Source organism: Carassius auratus, chromosome 47, assembly GCF_003368295.1.
Source record: "Carassius auratus strain Wakin chromosome 47, ASM336829v1, whole genome shotgun sequence".
Lineage (NCBI taxonomy): Eukaryota > Metazoa > Chordata > Actinopteri > Cypriniformes > Cyprinidae > Carassius > Carassius auratus.
In genome coordinates, this window is record NC_039289.1 from 6,735,417 (window position 1) to 6,756,078 (window position 20,662).

The 20,662-nt window shown below is 34.8% G+C and overlaps 2 protein-coding genes across 2 annotated transcripts in view; both read right to left on the bottom strand.

Annotated features, from left to right (window-relative positions):
- Positions 1-7,645, bottom strand: part of LOC113064940 (RNA polymerase II elongation factor ELL-like) — a 32,606-nt gene extending 24,961 nt beyond the window's left edge. Inside the window, exon 1 of the mRNA XM_026235959.1 lies at positions 7,434-7,645. Within this exon, the coding sequence (XP_026091744.1) occupies positions 7,434-7,568 (135 nt within the window). The 5' untranslated portion in view covers positions 7,569-7,645. The remainder of the gene's footprint in view (positions 1-7,433) is intronic.
- A 1,150-nt stretch (positions 7,646-8,795) lies between these two features.
- On the bottom strand, positions 8,796-19,981 carry LOC113064941 (peptidyl-prolyl cis-trans isomerase FKBP8-like). The gene is made up of 9 exons (XM_026235960.1): positions 19,865-19,981; positions 17,106-17,376; positions 16,814-16,983; positions 16,567-16,655; positions 15,213-15,433; positions 14,949-15,121; positions 14,694-14,771; positions 10,676-10,810; positions 8,796-9,695 (listed from the first exon to the last, which is right to left on the bottom strand). The coding sequence occupies exons 2-9, from the start codon at positions 17,362-17,364 to the stop codon at positions 9,609-9,611; spliced, it is 1,212 nt and encodes a 403-aa protein (XP_026091745.1). The 5' UTR covers positions 17,365-17,376; positions 19,865-19,981; the 3' UTR covers positions 8,796-9,608.
- Between the last annotated feature and the right edge of the window lie 681 nt (positions 19,982-20,662).

Here is a 20,662-nt window from a genome sequence, read left to right on the forward strand (position 1 = left end):
ATTTCCTTGCAATGTAGAGGGCTGAAATGGATTTATGACTTTCACAGTTCAGATTTTTGTAGAATTGTGAAATATAAACTTGAATTTTGAAAGAAAAGTCAGAATTCTGAATTTAAATTCTGAGAAAAAAAAAAGCTAAGAATTGCGAGATATGAATTTGAAAAGTCAGAATCTCAATTTTCTCAACTCAACAAAAACTGAATTTAATCAAGGATAACATATTAAAAATAAATAAATAAAATACACACATTTTATACAATTAACACGTCCCTTATGACAAATTTTGACCATTTTACCATCCATCTCATTCACGCAATGTGGAAAAGCTACAACAGGTGAAGATGTCAGCAGCAGCAGCCACAGCGAGAAAAAAAAAAAACCATTCAATGATGTGTAGATTTACATTGTTTTTTTTTTTTAATTGGCTGAAACACTGAAATGGCTTGTTGGCGAAGGATACTACTACTACAACTAGTTTACATTTTCACCCGAGTACACAATACTTTAAACAGCACAGAGTTCAATCACCTAATTATGCTCATTTAGGGTGTGTTCACACTTGTCATGTTTGGTCAGATAAAAAAAAAAAAAACCTGGTGCGATTGCATTGGTTCGAGTAAGTTTGAACACTGAACACACGTCCACACGGAGACTCGTTTCTCTGTATATACACATAAACCTTGTATCTTATAGGCATTTCGTCCTCATAGATCCTGCGTTTTTGGAGAGGGAAACTGATTTTTTTGAAACCAGGTCTCAGAGTGGATAAATTTGAAAATGCCGCCTTTGTGTTTTCGTGTGGACAGCGAATCCATATATTTTCTGAAATGATGACATCATCAGCCCACGTCTCACCCCTAGTAAATATATATATGTGCGAGTGTGTGTGTGTGTGTGTAAAACAGTATATCAGTCTGGTGAGTAAATAAAAAAGAAAAGAAAAAAATACTAGCCATTGGTGATTATATTACCAAGGTGTGCGTAGAGGGTTGTTCTCTGTCAGAAATGCCAGTGTGAACACTAAGTGGAGCAGGAACAAATTCATCATTTTCTTTTTTGGTCTGGTCAAAACGAACCAAGAGAACCAAACTAAAGTGTGAACACACCTTTAAATACAGAAATATTTTTTCTTTAATTTCAGAAAAAAAAATTATAATAATAATTCTGTGCATTACAAGTATATACATTCGTATACTAAAGAATCATCTTGGTAACATCTGATTGTTGGAATTAGGGATGGGCATTCGATTAAATTTTCTTAGTCGATCGTCGGGAGAATTAACGATCGACTATCGATTAATCATTAATATTTTTATAATATAATTAATTATTTAATTTTTATAATAAAAAAATGCAATGAATACAAAAATACAGCGTGTTTTTCCTCGGTGAGACCTTTATTACAAGATCAACTTGTGGCAGACAGTTAAACTACGTTCAGGCAAACCGAACATATATCCGCGTGCATATACAGTGCTCTAAAGCAGCGGAACCTGCAGCTGCTAGCAGGCGTTCTTAACCCTTTCGAGTCGATTAACGCATATATGCGTTTTGAGTCTGAATAAAGTGCTTCATTCTTTTTTCTGAGGAAATCCATTTCTCAAATCATCAACCACATCACATCTTTTTGGGGTGAATTATGTCTTAGTCCTCTCATCGCGAAGCAAACAGTAAAATAAAATAAAAACTTGAAGAACAGTCTCGCTGCCTTTTCTTCTGTGTGGGCGTATTCAAGCCGCGCGCTTCAGTTTGAATCTGAATAGCGCGTTCAGCGCGGGGGCGTGGTCACATTAAATATAATGACGGAAGATATGAAAAACAGACACTGCGAGAATATTTGTTTTTCGGAAGCACTTGTTTAGTTTAAAAGTAGACATTCCAGGCTTTCTATAGATATCTCTCTCATGTCTCTTCGTTGAGTATTCACGGAGTTACGGTTCATTTTAATGAAATGTTTGTACATGACGATCAGCGCAGACAAAGACTGTAGACAGCGCACCTTGTTTGTTATCTTTATTTTATAAGTGCACAAAGGTTTTTTGTTATTATGTCTGTATCCAAAAAAAAAACTAGACCCTTTACAGATTCGATTGATGTATTGCTCTTATCTGTACGATTAAAACTGAGAGTGTAATTTATCAGGGGTTATCAGGAGAAAATGACTCAAAACGCATATATGCGTTAATCGACTCGAAAGGGTTAAAGCCTCATGAAAATTTGCCGGGATGCATAGGTACATCATTTGAGTCGTGGCCGTGTTGTACTTAAACACGGCATCGCAATGTTTGCAGTTAACTAGTTCGCTTTTTAAATCAAAATGGTCCCACGCCACACTTCGCCGTGACATCTTCATGATTATTCTTTGAAATCAAAACGGAAGATCACAGATAACCGAGTAGGGTGTCAAATATTGCCCCATGGTGGTAAAATATTTAATTGCTGCCACACAGTGAAATTCATTTAATTGCTTGAAGACTCGCACTACGCAACGCAACCTGCATTAGATTAAAAAAATGCTTTAGATTAATCGATAACAAATTAACATGATCGAGGAAAATCTTAACGATCAATTATCGATCGTCGATTAATCATGCCCATCCCTAGTTGGAATCACATAAAGGGACATTTCAGCCCAAAACTGAGTTCTTTGTTTAACTCTAATTTTGTTTAAAAACATGACATCCCAACATTTTTGTATGAACTATTGTATTAAAGCTGCACAGAAACCATTTGCATGCTCTGACACATACCTGTGCTGGATAAGACAAAACCTTCAGACTCAAAGTTACAACAAACAGAAAAAGGAACGATGTGCAATAAACCAAGATGCCAAAAAGCATTTCCCTGTTGACATACAAACAACAGGGCAACCCAGTAACATGGCTGACCGATTTATTTACAGAGCCAAGTCATTATGACTACCACTGTTTTTCTCTCCATCAAGCATCAAGAACGGAACGGGTGAAGCTCTCATCCTAATAACCAAATCACTTTTTCTAATAAGCAATCCACTTTTTCTTTTCACAGGAAACTACAGTGTAGACACTATGCAATATGGCCATCACAGGTTGAAGAGAAAGACAAGTGCACAAAAAAGGTTATCGGTCAGAAAGTCTGAAATAAGCAGAAGTTTCCAGTGCTGCAGGCTTTAACGATACCTCAAATCATGCAACCTGATGAGAATACACAAGTTATTGTCTTTCTAAAAGATCAAAATTATGATTTTCACTAGGGATGCACAGATACTAAAATTCAGGCAAATAACATATATATTATTAAAATTAAACAACCAAATTAATTTTAAAAATTATTGGGGGTAATGCATTACAACCAATGCAAGTTACCAATGCGTAATCATTACCTTTTTCAAGTAACTAGTAAAGTAACACATTACCCTTTAAATTTTCAAGAAAATATCAGTCACTTTTTCCAAATAAGTCAAGCCATTTATTTTGTTTTCCCATTTGTTGACTGGCAGCTCTCCGGTCCAAAGGGTGAGAGAAATCGTGAGTAAGTGCAGAGGTATGTTGTGCGCTGCGGAAGCATGATGTTACGGTCGTTCTAGACTTAAAGGAGTTTTTCCACTGCATGGTATGGCATGGCTTGCTTTTGGGGGGGTTTTCCACCGTACATAATACCTGGTACTTTTTTCAGTATCACATCAGCTGATGTTCCAAGCAAGTCGTACCATTACCAAAATGTGACGTGTAAACCATGCTGATCACAGATTTACCAGTGAGAAACCGAGGCACAGACCCACAAGATTAAATCAGCACAACCAGCGAGGATTGAACGCAACTTTTTTTTTGTTCCTCTCATTGATTACTGAGGAGCAGATCTAGCGAGAGCTTGACAGGACGACGCCAAATGAAAAATATTTTCAAGAGATTTCGGTAGTAGAGGCAGAGCAACTATAATGACATTCCCCCCCACTCTAAAGCGGTACTAATCTGCAGTGGAAACACAAACGGAGCCGAGCAAAACCATGTATTGGAAAAGCGCAATAAAATGTCAACATGCATTTACTTGTAAATGCAAAAACTAAACGGTCGCATTTACGACCAAAAATATTAAACTGCAAAAGAAGATTTTGCTGAGGTCACCACTAGGTCTATTTATTTACATGTTATAACTTAATTTGCATGTTATGCCTTTTTTGCACACCTGCTAAATGTAGCTCAGTTTTGCAGCGCAAGAGAGATGCACCATTGTCTTTCAAATCAAAGCATAAATACATGTAGAAACAGCACATACTTGTGGAGCGGCTGACACAGAAGAGCGTAGGTAGTTTGAGTGATGTGGAGAGACACAGAGGAGATTGTTGACAAAGGAACTGTTGATTAAAGTTGTTATTGTTTGTTATCACAAGCCTCCCGGTTTTAAATTAAACTTAAATTGTGTCCCGAAGACGAACAAATCTTTTAAGGGATTGGAACGACATGGGGGTAAGTGATTAATGGCAACATTTTCATTTTGGGTGGAGTATCCCTTTAATTAAAGAAAAAAAAATATGTAAGAAAATCACTTTCTGCGCGGCTGAATATGTTTTATAACTTTAAAAGGTAAGCATTAATGTGTAAACCAAATCAAACTATAAAAATTACATTTGATTAATTTCTGTAGAATTTCTTACCTGAATAAAAACAACCTGAAAAACTTAATTTCATAGTTATATTTTTTCTATTGCATTTATTTGTGCCGTTGTTTGCAATTTTTTTTATTTGTTCTTATTTCATTACGACTTTTTACTTCAGTTTTTTTTTTTTTTATTATGAAAAAAAACCTTGCATTGAAGAAAAGTTTGATTTTTGTTTGTATATGCATTCAATTATAAAACATTATTAAAAATTAGGGCTGTCACTTTTGAGAAACTTGAAATTCAAACGGATATTGAATATCATGCAATGAATTAGAATATATTCAAATATCTACGTGCTAAAAAAAACATACGGTTTGATCATAGACTGTAAAAAATGCGCTACATATGGCATTTTAAAAACCGGATATTTTATTTATAGTTCGATTACAGATGTTTCACGTCATGTTCGAATGCATATTTGAATATCGAATAAAAAGTGACAGCCCTATTAAAAATTATTATAAAAAAATATAAAAACATAAATTGGCTGATAACAATAACAAAAAAATCTGAAATTGGAATCGGCCAAGAAAATTGGAATCTGTGCATCTTTAGTTTCTTCTTAAGATCTTGGGTCTATTGTGTGTTTTATTCCTGTGTTTTCTTTTTAATAAACAAAGTATCAGTTTTCAAATTATTACAACAACCACTCCCATTTTCTTGTTAGAAATAATTTCCACAATAACTTAATTTTCAAATCTATTATTCACAACTGTCCACTTGGGTAAAAAGGTTACGTTGCAGGGTTGGTGAAATCCAGTACACAACATCACTGCATGTGCACGTGTTACATGACAGCGGTCACGCAAGTTTAAAACACAAGACAAAGAAGAGACACTAAATGGATTAAAGTACTTTTCTGACTGTTGCAACAATTAAATATATTCAAATTCATCAGAAGACGGGTAAGTCACATTTACAAAGTAACTAAAAACATAATTTGTAAAAAGATCTAATATGCAGAAAGACAATTTTCTCATAGGCAACCAAAACATCCTTGAGCAATAAAAGCAAATTAAAATATGCAAGCACAACATAATAAAACCAGCTCTAAACATACTAGTAGCATTTGTGCACTATGCTTGAAAGCTAAAAATACTCACAAGCGAATCTCCAGCCTCCCCTTACAGTGTCACATGTATCCAGTCGACTTGAGTTTCACATATCACATCTAAAGAATATGCCATATTAATCCATGCATAAGAGAGCAACACTAAAACCAGACTTATATAAGCGGACACGATTTCATCCAATTGTTAACACCGGCTTGGGTGTAGACCAAAAGCTGTAATTTTATTCCTATCGTCCAATTTACTGACATCACCAGATGTGTGACTCAACTTCCACTCTAGTTCGAATACAGAGAGTCCTGGCCTTTGTTGTGTCTCAGATTAAGTTGCATTTGCTTTATTATACCAAACATGAACTGTGCACCATGAGGGTCTTCCTTTGATCTAAAACAGCAGAGACTAATCAATGCATTTTATTATTAAATATCATCCACCTGCGTGGCCTGTTGCGTCTGCAGCAGCTCCCAAACCTTTAATCCAAACAGAGAGTTATATCTTCAACATAAAATGTGTCCAAATATTTACTTTTCAGATCTGAGGACACTCAGCTGGGCTTTTTGAAGATGTGGCAACTGTTTACGCTCGCTCACTGATAGATTCCAATGGCATGAACAACTTACAGTCTCAAAGACACCACTGCTTTGCTATGTGGAAAACAACATACATTTAAAACTACGGAGTGCAAATTAATAGCAGGGCTGGTTTAAAATAGAAACAATAGGCTTGGGCTTATAAAGGCAGAAAGGAGCATCTTTTATATTAAATACAAACTTCATTAAACATTTAGCACTAGTTACTGCATTCAAATTGAATTTACATATTTAACAAATTTATGTTACCAATGCAAAAATAATTAGGAGACATGATTAAAATAAAGCAACACAATAAATAAAAAGTTTGATTTTATTTTTATTATTTCACTGAGACAAAACAAGTGGACCAAGGCACTTATTTAGCTTACAATTTTTGTAAACAGAAGTTAAATTTTTCCCCAGACTGATTTAATAATCTATAATAAAATATGCATTTGTTTTTTTTAAATGAATACTTTATTCTAATATATTTTATTTTATATTTTACGAAAACTTTACTATTACTCTCTGGAAACATTATTGAAATTCATTCCAATTGTAAACTAAATAAGATATTCAAATATACATATTTAAAAGGATTTTTTTTATCAGTAGCTCTCAATCTTTTCGAGTCATTTATCATTAGCTTTAATTGAGCCATCAAGACAAATACATGAAGTTTGCTGAGGGTCCCGGACCCCTGGTTAAGAGTCCAGCATAACTATCAAATTGTCTATTCATTAGTGGAATTCACATGACTTTTTAAGACTTCATTAATTCATTTCCCTTGACCTGGAAAGCACAATTCTAAAATTCCCAATAATTTCCAGGTTTTTCCACGAACCTGGGAAGCCAGTTACTTTTAACCAAACTACACCAGGACAAATATAACAAGTTGTTTTGTTGCATTAAGTTACCTGCTGTGGGTTTAATTAACGGCTTCTTTAGCCTATCAAGTGCTTAATAAGGAAGACAGCGACAGCACAGGGCTGGGATTGGTTCGCTACGCCGAAGTTCCTGCTCGCTTTGAGGGGAATTTCTTCAGCTGAGTGGGTGATTTGCTGTCAGGCAGGGAAATAACTGTCGCCTGCTGACTGTTAGCCTGTTAGCACTGTTTATCCAGTCTCGCGCTGCGGTCGACGCGCGTCTTACCTTGTTGCTCTGGTAATCTTCAAACGCTCGCAGCGCACTGTCAGTCAGCTTGACGTGATAGACGGAGATGTTGCTGCCATTGCTCACTCTTCCACAGGACAGTCCGTAGCACTGCTCCTCCTTTAACGCCGCCATCTTGCTCGCATTTCCCACCACGCTCACGCGCCTATGCCGTGAACGCAACAAGCAGCTCGACCGAACAGAGGATATGATTATTCATGAGGCGTGAATTACGTACAGGCAGGAGGGGGCGTGGCTTCGGGGGTAATCATGAGGGATGTCCAGCGACGGGAAGACTCATTTCCGAGAATCGGTTCTTTCGAGCAGTCGGTTTCACAGAACCGGTTCTGAAACGATTCAGCTGTGCTTTTACATTACTCTCTAAAAAGTCATATTCAGGAACATATTGCTGTTTATAACAACATTAGTGGTAAGACTGTTTATATTGTTTCGGTTCTGCCGTCATGACAAAACATTTTACTTAAACCCCAAGTAAAATTACTTCATTCACAAGTGGAAAAGTTTGCTGTTATGAACGTTTAAAAACAAGTCGTGAACGTTTTTGGTAACATTTCTGCTATTTGTCGATTAGAAAATAACCTAATTTCTGCTTATTTAGCCATTTTAGTACTTTACATCGGAATGATTAACTTGAGATCCGCTCAGATCCGATTCAATCCAATTAGTGAACGAATCATTGCGAACCGTTTCACTGAAAAGATCCGACTCGATTCTCACGGATTGGACATCGCTTGATCGCTAGAAATGACCATAAATGACCGATGAATGGCGTCGTTACAACGCGTTGGCATTTTACAGTCTATGGGCATGATACGTTTATTTTTTATTTATTTCGAATATATTTTAACAACAAGGCGGACGTGAATGGTTTGAAATGTGTGATTTGACCATGTTTGGTGGTGTTGTCGTACACTGGAAAACTCTTGGCTGGGGGTGGGGGAAGGTTTTGGACTGAACGCTTCTCACTCACAGAAATGCGTCATAAAACGTCAATGTCTGGGGGGAGAAAGAAAAGAAAGAAAAAAAACCTTGAATAGGGAATGCCCCACCAGACTCCAACGAAAGGGATGAGGTTTCGTCACATTATGCACTTTACATAGCCTACATTAACTATTTCATTCACAGAACGTCAATTTAGAATGTTTACACCTAAGCCGTTCGTCATAAACTAACAGTTCTAATGTATTATAACAGTGGCACGTGCAAGGAAGTTAATCTATTAACACGATTCACTTTTAATCGCCTTACAATCACGTTTCATTCCAAAAAAGCAAATCTAGAATTCACACAGTAGCTCTGACATTTGAACATTTTTAAGAAATCACTTTTTTTTCAACCATATGAACAGAAAGTGCTAGAGTTTATTATAGGATATACAAAAGAACTTTAAAGGGAATGTTGAAAGTTACCAATAGTACAAACAGTTTTTTAATCAAAATGGGGAACTGAGACAATCAACTTAAAAACAACAACAAAAAAACTGACATGTCTGCTCATCCTAAATAAATAATTCAAACTAAATGCTGATAATTCTTGTAGGTCTGTATGACCTCCCTTGCAGTGTTTGGTCATGAAAATGAGAAACTCTGGGAACATTATTGAGGGACATCAGTGGATTCCAGTGATATTTTAGAGCCAACAAAGGAGAAGAAAGCTCAAAAACCAGTAAAGTACCACATCAGTGTAAGCACTTCTGAAATAGTGTTGTCTTTCTTTAGCATCAGAACCTAAAGATGCCTGTTGATACTGCAGAAGAAAAAGCCTACAATCATATTCTTCAATGTTCACAAGCAAGTTTCAGTTCACCAAAATAAGATCACGAAACACATTGTTGAGTTCTGCAGCAAAACACGACTGCGTCCAGCAGCCCGAAGAGCGTCATTCTGTACATCAATAAATTTATTAATTCTAACTAGGAAGTTTTCTGTACATAAATCGGAATTATTTAATATTTCTCACATCTATTCCTCCCCAGCTCATCTTTCATACATTGAAAGTACATTTAAAACCTCTACAGTGTGATGAAGGGCAACAGAACTACAACCATTTTATGTTCAATCACAATTTTTTATGAAGGTCGGTAAGGTGTTTGGGGGCTTGGCGTACTCGAGGTCTTCAGCACCACGTCTTCCATCTCGTCACGGTGAATTTGGGTTAGTTTCTAGCTGCGATGACGACTGATAAAGCTACACCACCAATCGCAACGGCCGTCGCCCCAAAGAGCCACTTCCAGCTGAGACTCTGTAAAAAAGACAAAACTTGGTTAAACCAAATACTTCACCAAAAATGAAATCTCGTTATTTATTCACCCTCACATTGTTTTAAATCCATGTGGATTTGTACGGTATTTGTCAGAAGTCTTTTTATAGCTTTGTGGGATGAACAAACTCAAATGTAACTTATTAGCTGATCATTTCAGAATCAGAATCGTCAAAGATTCGTTCAGTCTGATTTGTGAACCAGATTCACATTTTGAGGGGAAAAAAAACTAAAAAAAAAAAAAAAAAACTTTAAATGTTCTTTAAAAACTGCTATTCTCCTGTTACAGTACTGTTAGAGTCAGAATTGTTCACTCGAGATCCACTCAGAATGATTCAGTCCAATTAGTGAATGATTCACTGTAAACCATTCGATTAACTCAGACTCAGAAGAACAATTCTTTGATGAATCAGACCTTACTGGAAATGATGGTGAAGGGGGAAAAAATGAGATGGGAGGAAAATGTATTATTTAGATTTATTAATTTTTCATGCCTCATGAATAATTTCAAACCTGTTGTGTTTTCTTCCCTTGTTAAGCAGCTGACTGAAATAATGTGATAATGTGTGTGCGAGGAAAAACTATATTTCAAAGCTTCTGGCTCAAAGTTTCTTATGGCCAATGCTATATTTTTGTGAAAACATTTGAATATTTTCAATCATGAATCTGACTGATCCAGTTCAATTCAAACTCAATCGTCAATAAAAATTATAATATTAATTTTACTTTTATGTTTAGATTTATAAATCATAGTCACGTTTGAACTTGGAACAAGAGGGAGATTAAACATTTTTATTCATTAATTACTTTTGACTTTTAACCTTTAATAGGTTAAGGCATAAATGTGCACTTTGTCATCTGTAAAACCCACTTCCTGTTCAGAGTAAACACAGACATGGAACCTCATAAATAAACAGTGCATGGTGTTAAATAGTTGAAAAAGGGCCATTTCGATCTCTCACCCATGAGGACTTGGCATGGTGTTTCTGCACGTCGGCGTTCGTCGGGTTACCCAACATCTTTTTATACATGGCCTGTTCGGCTCCTTTCTGCTCAGAGTGTTTCTTCACAAGCTTCGACAGCTCCGCGTGAATGGTCTGCCGAGGAAAGGGCAGAGAGAGTGAAAAGTGTGTGTCTTCAGGCTGATGAAACTGTTGCTCACTGCCTCACACCAACACATTTAGGCAGCACCAAAAATGATTAAACATGACAGTGCTGTCAGAGATTGAGTGAAAGCAAGACATAAACCAATTCAAGATTAAAAACACATTCACGTGTTTTCCCATATCAGCTGCAATGCCGCAGAACACAGAAGCAGAAGTGAAAGCATCTTGTACTAATGAAACTTGTCTTTATCTGAGTCACACAAATATGCACGATCGTTGTTCTCTTATATGCCCTCAAAATCTAAGCCCAGTTTTATTCTCTCCATACCTGAGTGAAGATGCTTAGATCTGCTTTAGTTTTAGCTGATCACTGGGCAGACAATATATGAGAACGCAAAAATGATTCATGATTCAATAGCGGAGTGTTGATTCTTCAAATGAATCTAAATTGTTCAAATGGATTTTAGCGAATCAGTTCACGTAGACAGTTCGTTCAAAAGACAGTTAATCTATTCATTTTAAGGCAGTACTACATATTTCAAGCAAACTTGTAGAAGAATTAATTTCCAAACTAATTTGTTGAACAGTTGAGTGTGAATTGTTCAAGTGAATCTGAAGCGTTCATATTTTAGCAAATCAGTTCACTCAGTTTGTTTCAATGAAGTGGTTCAAGAAATAGTACATTGATTGAAGATTCATTTATGAACTGATCTGTTCAAGAGTTAAGTGTGAATCATCATTTAAGTGAATCTGAATCATTTATTCAGTTTGCTTCGATATGCTGGTAAAAAAAAAAAAAAAACAGTTCACCTTTTCATTTTCCATCAGAAATACATATTTCATGTGATTTTATAAAATGACTGATTTATGAACTGATTTGTTCAACAGTGGAATGTGAATAATTCAAGTGAATCAGAATAATTTCAATTTATTTTAGCAAATAAGTTTATTCCGTTGGCTTCAATGGACTGATTCAAAAACAGTTCAATGATTAATTTCAGGACATCAGTACATATTTCAATTTATCCTCTAGAGGGTTTCATTTACAAACCAATTTGTTCAACAGTTGAGTGTGAATTGTTCTAACGAATCTCAATTGATCAGATTTGTTTCAGCAAATCAGTTCACTGTCGTTCTGAAGAACGATTCAAATACTGATTCACTCCTTATATAGTTACTTAAAATTAGTATGAAGAAACACTGCTAAATCAAAGTGTAACCTATAAACATCAAAATTACAGTTACAAACATGAGGTTAAACAGTTTAAGGCTAACTAGATCGAACAGAGTGTCATTATTAATAATAAGTAAGGAGCAAGGGCTGTGAGTGGCATTTTGAATGTAAACTTTCAGGAGCGAGAGTCAAACTACACCATGGCAACCTGTTATTTAGTTTAATTACTGCTAATGTTTAATTACTGGCTAATGACTAAAACAAGAATGGTAAAGGCAAAGTGAAGAGATGGGATCAGATTGGATGAAGCAGTTCTGCATTGGAGCATCTTTAGATATGGCAAGTGTGTGGTAGTGATGGCTGATTCGTGAACGAATCGTTCAATTTAACCGGTTCTTCTTAGTGAACCGGTTGAACCAGTTCACCAAATCGAACTGAATCGTTTGAAACGGTTCACGTCTCCAATAAGCATAAATCCACAAATTACTTAAGCTGTTAACTTTTTTAACGTGACTGACATTCCCTCTGAGTCAGAATAAACCAATATCCCGGGGTAATCCATTTACTCAAACAGTACACTGAATGAAATGCTGTGAAGACCGAACTGAAGATGAACACCGAGCCGAGCCAGATAATGAACGAACACGCCCACTGCTGGAGCGGTTCTCGTTCTCGAGTCAAGAACCGGTTGCTTCGGTTTTCGGATCACCAGTACACTCAACCGAGAATCGTTTCTGTCGGACGCGTCCGAATTGAGAACCGATGAACTGATGATATTGCGCATGCGTGTAATTTTGTAAGTATTTTGTTAAACATCGGAAAGTGTGATAAAAGAACTATATTTTATTTTGATTTTTTTTTTTTTTTTTTTTTTTAAGATTAATGTTTCCAATCTGTATATTGTATATAATGTATAGGCCAAATGGGTTTTCAGGGACGTTGGACAATAATTAAGACTCTAAAGACTCTTATGTTTAATAGGAATAAGGGATGATTTATGAGATATCTGTACTGTATTTATAGTTAATGATGACATTCACAAATTGAGTTTGTAGTAAACAGAACATGAACACGAGTAAAGCAGCTGATGACACTGAACTGCAGCACGTGCCGAGCGATTCTCGTTCTCGAGTCAAGAACCGGTTGCATCGGTTTTCGGATCATCAGTACACTCAACCGAGAATCGTTTCTGTCGGACGCGTCCGAATTGAGAACCGATGAACTGATGATATTGCGCATGCGCGATTCAGCGTGAAGCCAACTGACTCACAGCATGTCTGAACCGAAGGGATTCTTTTGGTGATTGATTCTGATTCTGTACTAGTAGTTATGAGCGGGTATTTCGAGGGCTTGGATGAAGGGCAATCTGGCGAAACGTAAGTTCATTTAATAACAAATACATCGCAATGGATTATGTTTAGTAAGTGGATCATGGTTTCTGCGCTGATGACACCTAATTTATTTACTTTATATCTTCAAGACTTAAATCCTCATATGCACATTATTGATGTTACTGTATTTAGGTGTTGTTGCAAAACTCAAATGAAAACTTTTCATGATTATGAGGTTTTAACTGACTAAAGTTATGATTACTGACTTTATACATTTGAATGTTTGATAGACGTGACGCCATTACGTCATCGCAAAATGACGTCATTACGTCAAGTGTGAAAGAACCGATTTTTTCAACCGGTTTATTGAATCGAAAAGAATCAGAAAAGAATCGAACTTCCCATCACTAGTGTGTGGAGGGGCCCAGCTACTGTATTTATAGACACGGAAAGAAATGCGATCCTAGGAGTTTTTGAACACTTCTGTCTGCAGTCTGACTGAATTTGAGAGTCTGCAGCACTACCTGCTGGTTATAATGGGGAATGCACATGATTCTGGGACCTTTTACACTAGTAGTTATTAATATATAGCAATGTTCAATACAGCATAATTTATCATAAAGTAATACAATAATTATAAGATTAACAAACTTAAAATAAATAGATACAAATTATTTCCTGACATGAAAATACAATATTTTTCAACAGATACCAATTTTCAATAAAAGACGAATGAAAAAAATAAAGATTAAATAATATATAAGACATAAAATAAAATAAAGATAAAATAAGAAACTAAAATAAACTAAGATATAAAAAAGATTTAAAAAAATGTTTGATAAAAGACATAAAATAAAGCCAAAAACTTAAATAAGATATAAAATAAGATATATTTATTTAAATAAAGATCAAATGAAATATACAGATAAAATAAGAAAAAAATACAATAAGATTTAAATTAAAAAGGTACAAATTTTCAATAAAAGACCAATAATAAAAGATAATATAGAATAAAGAAATAAAAGATATGAAATAAAAATAATATTTAAAAATAAAGAAAATCAGATAAACCAAAATTTTAAAATATTAAGATATAAAATAAAATGAGATAAAATACAGATATCTAAATAGAAGATACCAATTTCATTAACAGACAAATATATTAAGATATTAAATAAATTAATATAAAATAAATTAAATAGTATACAATTAAGATAGAATAAAATAAAATGGAATATAAAATAAAATGGTTATTAACAGATGCCAATTTTCAATAAAACAATAATTCAAAATAAAGTAAGAAAAAATGTAAAAAGATGAAGATAAAATAAATTAAAAAAAATGAAATTCTAAATTTCACTTGTGGTACCTTATTACTTGGTTCCAACTTCAAGGCTCTTTTCAGTGTTTGAATGGCTTCAGCGAACTCGCCCTGCAGAGCCAGTACCTGCGGACACAAACACACGTCAGCACTTCTTCATCAACACATCTGAAGCTGTGAGTTCCTTCCTCTGCTGTGGTTAGAAACCTAAACGCCTTTCACTTTGTCCGAGACCAGGAGTGCATTACTATTTAATGAGAGCGAGTGAAAACGATATGCATCTGAACCCAGGAGGAAACCAACCTTGCCTTTGCGGAACAGGGCTTTGACATTGTCCGGCTGGTGCTCCAGGACTGAGACGCAGGAGCGCAGTGCGGCTTCATAGTGGTCTAGTTTGAGTTGAGCAGCAGCCATGTTATTCAAACATTTCACCTTCATGTCCAAGAGCTCTTCCTCTTCTTGTTGACTGATGTCCACTAACGTAAAAGAGTAATATGATTGCAGACAAAACCACACCATGATTTATTAGGAAATAAACGGAATGAATCGTGCATGAAGCAGCATCACCTCTGAACGTGGCTTCAGTTATCTGTAGAGCGATTCCGTACGAGTTGATGGCGAAGGCATAGTCTGCGCGCTGGTAGTGGACATTCCCTCGCTCTCGCTTTCTGTTGGCCAGACTGATTCGCTCTGAGGGCGGCATGAGCTCCAGGTCTGGGGCGTCATCTGCAGACAACAGCTGCACCTCCATGATGAGATCAGAACCAGGAGGAACCGCAGGAGCAGAGCTGACAGAGGAGACATGCAGACCATGTTTAACAGTCTCAAACCTCTACTCAAAAGGTTTTGAAAGAAGTCTCTTGTTCACCAAGACTGCATTCATTAGATCGAAAATACAATAAAAACAGTAATATTGTGAAATATTATTACATTTTAAAATAATCGGTATCTATACGAATACATTTTTACAATGCGATTTAATTCCTGAGTTGCAAAGCTGAATTTTCCTCATAACCCCAGTGTCATATGATCCTTCAGAAATGAATATAATATGCTGATTGGCTGCACAAGAAACATTTCTTATTATTATCAATGTTGAAAACAGTTGTGTTGCTTTATATTTTTGTGGAAACTGTAATAAAAACTTTTTGGGACTCTTTGATAGACAGAAAGTAAAAAATAATGGAAAGGGTAAAAAATTAAATGGAAATCTTTTCTAACATTCTAAATGTCTTTACTATGAATTTTGATGAACTGAATGTATCATTGATGAATAAAAGTTTTTAAAAAGTTGTATCATATGTAATTATATAGAATTATGGTACTGAATATATAAATTGTATTTTCATTATCACACACACAAAAAAAAAAAAAAAAAAATATATATATATATATATATATATATATATATATATATATATATATATATATATATATATATATATATAAAACATGAATTACAAACATATATTATAAATATTAATATAAAAGTATTCATTTCTTTTAAAATAATCTATCATATATGTAATTATACAGAATTATGGCACTAAATACATAAATGGTATTTGCTTTATTTTATATATATATATATATATATATATATATATAAACATGAATTACTAACATTTAAATATTATAAATATTAATATAAAAACATTTTCTATAAAAAAAAAATATATATATATATATATATATATATATATATATATATATATATATAATATAATATTATATATATATATATATATATATATATAATATAATATTATATATATATATATATATATATATATATATAAAAAATCATAAATATATATATATATATTTTTTTTTATTAACATTTTATTTTTATTGAATGTGTGTGTGTAATATTAACCTTTAAAACTTTTCCATAAAAACGAATACATATTTTGAATCTAACCTGCCAAGTGCACCGTATGCATATTTAGCACCTGCTTCAATCAACGCCTTTTCGCCCATTTCCATCAGCTGTACAGTAAGATCCAGCGCCTGATTATAATAGGAACAACAAAACATAACGTTTTTAATCATTTATTTTTAGAAAACAAGTGAGGCTCCTGAAAATGTAAAGCATAAATAAAAAATATAGTAGAGAATTCAATAAAAATAAAATGTTTATAATATAATATAATATAATACAATAATACCTGGAGGACGTCCCCATCACCAAGTGTGAAGGATAAGTTTGGCAGCTCTTCTACCACAGTTCCATCAGTAAGAGTGGTTTTAAGATGAATTGTCACATTTTGGCCTCTCTGGGGTCTGCTCTCTGGACCGGCTCCGGCTTCCACCACTTTCTTTCTAAGCTGCCCATTTCCTGTATTTTCAAGAAGAAAATATTTGATATGCTAAAAATCACCATCACACTTTGTTGTTCATCTCTAGCATTTAAAGAATTAACGCTGCCACAATGACGACAAAATTGTGTAAGAAATGTACCTAAAATATCCTGCCACTCTTCCAGCTCTGTAGCAGGAGTTTGATCTGCTTTTGTAGTGTCTTTAGTGGCACTGTCTTTCTTCTTTCCTCCACCTGCGTCTTCTAAAGGCGGGAGGTCATCGTCTACATCGTCTTCCACATCATCCAGCATTGTAAAGTCTTCCCCACAATCCAGCAGCGAGGCACGTCCAGATTTCTCACCAGATGGTGCCACCTCCAGGTTATCAGCAGAGCCGTTCACGATCTCACCGTCGGCCATCTGGACGCAAATCTAAAGGAGCGAAAACAAGTCTCCTTTAAAAGAACAGTCCACCCCAAAATAAAAACAGAACAAGTACTCACCCTGAGGATATTCTACAAGTAGATGAGTTTGTTTCTTCATCAAATTTGGAAAAATTCAGCATTGCGTCACTTTCTCACTAATGGATCCTCTGCAGTGAATGGGTGCCGTCAGAATGGGAGTCCAAACAGCTGATAAAAACAGCTGGATTTGTTTCTCACAAACATGCAGCTTTTCACTTCACTAGACATTAAAGGTGCTGTAGGGAACTTTGGTAAAAAAATATTTTTTACATATTTGTTAAGCCTGTCATTATGTCCTGACAGTAGAATATGAGACAGATAATCTGTGAAAAAAATCAAGCTCCTCTGGCTCCTTCCAGTGGTTCTATTGCCATTTGCAGAAAGTCATGCGCTCCTGGTAAAAAATAACCAATCAGAGCTGCGGTCCGTAACTTTGTTTGTGTTCAAAATGTAGAAAAATGTATATAATAAGCGAGTACACCATGAATCCATTTTCCAAACCGTGCTTTTAGCTTGTCCTGAATCACTAGGGTACACCTATAATAAGTGTTTATATTCGGACTATTTTAGATTGCTTCGGGGATACCGCGGCGGAGTAACCCAGTACCTTTGTGATTCTTCATAGACATTAGGGCTGCTCCGATCACGATCGGCCGATCGTTAATGCGCATCTCGTCAGTAAAGCCGGTTCTCTAATCATCGGTTAATTCCATCAGGTGCGTGATTTCACATAGAGCAGCTGTTACTACACAGAGCCGTTGTTAACTGAGAAGATGCGCCAATAAGCGCTGAAAATTAACGTGATTTGCGCATCTTCTCTATTAAAAACGGCTCCGTGTAGTAACAGATGCTCTGTGTAATCACGCACCTGATGGAATTATCCGCTGATTAGAAAACCGGCTTTACTGACGAGATGCGCATTAATGATCGGCCGATCATGATCGGAGCAGCCCTAATAGATATAAACAGAGAGAAGTAGTTACGACTACGATGTTCTTCCGCAAGACGCAAGCAGTTCTGTTTATTAACCGCTAGAGCGTCAAAAGTTCCCTACTGCAGCTTTAATTGATGGACTGGATTCGTGTGGATTACTGTGATGTTGTTATCAGCTGTTTGGACTCTAATTGTGACGGCACCCATTCACTGCAGAGGAGTCAATGGTGAGCAACTGATGTATTGTTAAATTTCTCCAAATCTGAAATGAACTCATCTTAACTCAAAATGAGTAGTGACCATTTAACGACCAAGCTTCAAAAAGGAGAAGCAGCAGAATAAAGTTTCATTGTATGGAAAAGAGCAGCTTGGACATTCTGCTAAACATCTGCTGATGTGTTTCACACACACACACACACACACACACACACTCACTAGTAAAACACTTTAAGATGAGCTCAAACTGTGTCTTTAACAAAAATCCTTAGCAAGAAGCTCAGCCTGCGACATGCATAAAGTGAAAATCTAGAATAAGTTCACGTTATTCGCCAATAATAATAATTCGTTAGAGGGTTGAAATTGGGCACAACAAATGATCATTTAAATAATTTTAAAAACAATTACCACCGTAAAATTGCATAATACCCCTGAAAAACTGAATCTTTGGAAAAATACCATGGTACTGAATGATTGCCATATCGATATTGTATTTACATAATAATCCAAATATTCAACGTGCAAAACTAACATGGTATTACCAAAGTACTTTTTGGAAAAAGAAAACCAAGTAATCATAGAATAAGCAAAAAATAAAAATAAAAAATATTATTTTTATAAAAATGATCGAATTAATCGTTTAAATTAAATTATATTTTAATTTCCATCGTATAAAGTATGAATAAGCTAACATAACCTTATAGCGTTATGGAACGGAATAATTCTCATATTTACAATTTTAATATGGTTTATATGACACTTGGTTTAAAAGTAACGTTACTCGCGACATTACCGTAACAAACCTTAATAAAAAATTATTTAAAAAACCTTGCCACATTACCACAGTAACATTTAACTTTTATTTTATTTTTTCGAAAACAAACTCTAATTGTCCTAGAATAAGATAAAAATGTAAATATAAAAACATACATTTAAATAAAATTATTTTAATCTGCAACTTTTATATATGTGTTGTAAATTAAATACGGTAGATTCAGACTCAACACAGCAGTGCATCATTTATTTAATGAATTATCTTGAATTTAATTATGAGTGGGAGAGTATGCATTCCCCATATGATTTATATATATATATATATATATATATATATAAAAATAAAAAAACAACACAGCGATCATTTGCAGAAATGACCGCATTTCCAGAACATTCCAGCAACTTTGACAACGTGGTCGCGCCACAACTTCCTCTGCTTCACACAGCGTGCCTTAACAACTCTCGCGTAACGCTCTGTGTGCACTGAATGCTTTTAAAGTGTGCAGAAAATAAAATGACATGAAAATACTTACCTCGCTGGGAGAAGAAACCTGCACGGAGCTGCGCAGCAACAACTTTGACAACAAAACACGATCAATCTGTGCAGCTTCCGGGTAAAGTTCAACGGTCAATCCCGTACAAGTACAAAATAAAAGTCACAAAGTCAAGGTCGTTGCTACGGCTGCAGGGGACTTTTATATGAAATGTTTAAGTTAGTTTAAAAAACATATAAATGCATATTATACGGTTATTTTTTACTAAAATTGCCACTTATTAGAATTAAAAATTATAATTTAATATTTATGTTTTATATTATTTTTAATATACCTGAACATAGATCTACAATTAAAATAAATGTAATTAATTTTAAGTTATATAAATATTTATCGTATTGTATAATTATTTAGTTTGTTATTATATGGCATCTGGGTTGCTCTCAAATTATTTCATTTAAAAAACAAAACCGGAACACATAAAAAATATCAAATTACATTTATTATTGATTCACTCATTTCTTTTTGATAAGCAAATTTTCTTCTTTTTTTTTTGTTGTTGTTCAGTCTAAAGAAACTTTACAATATAAAGAAACATACAAAGGACATATTTAGCTACACAAGACACCTATAGCCCTAGAACAAAGATCTGAGCTACCCTACTATGAAATACAAAGCAAACCCAATGAGACAGACTGCTTCATATTAAATATTGTCATGTCGCAAGAAAAGATTACAGGAGGAATTTATGTCATTCCTTACCATGATCCTTCCTGCTCCAAAATACATATTTCCCTCTCAAACATGTCTAATGTTACATTATTATACATTACAACA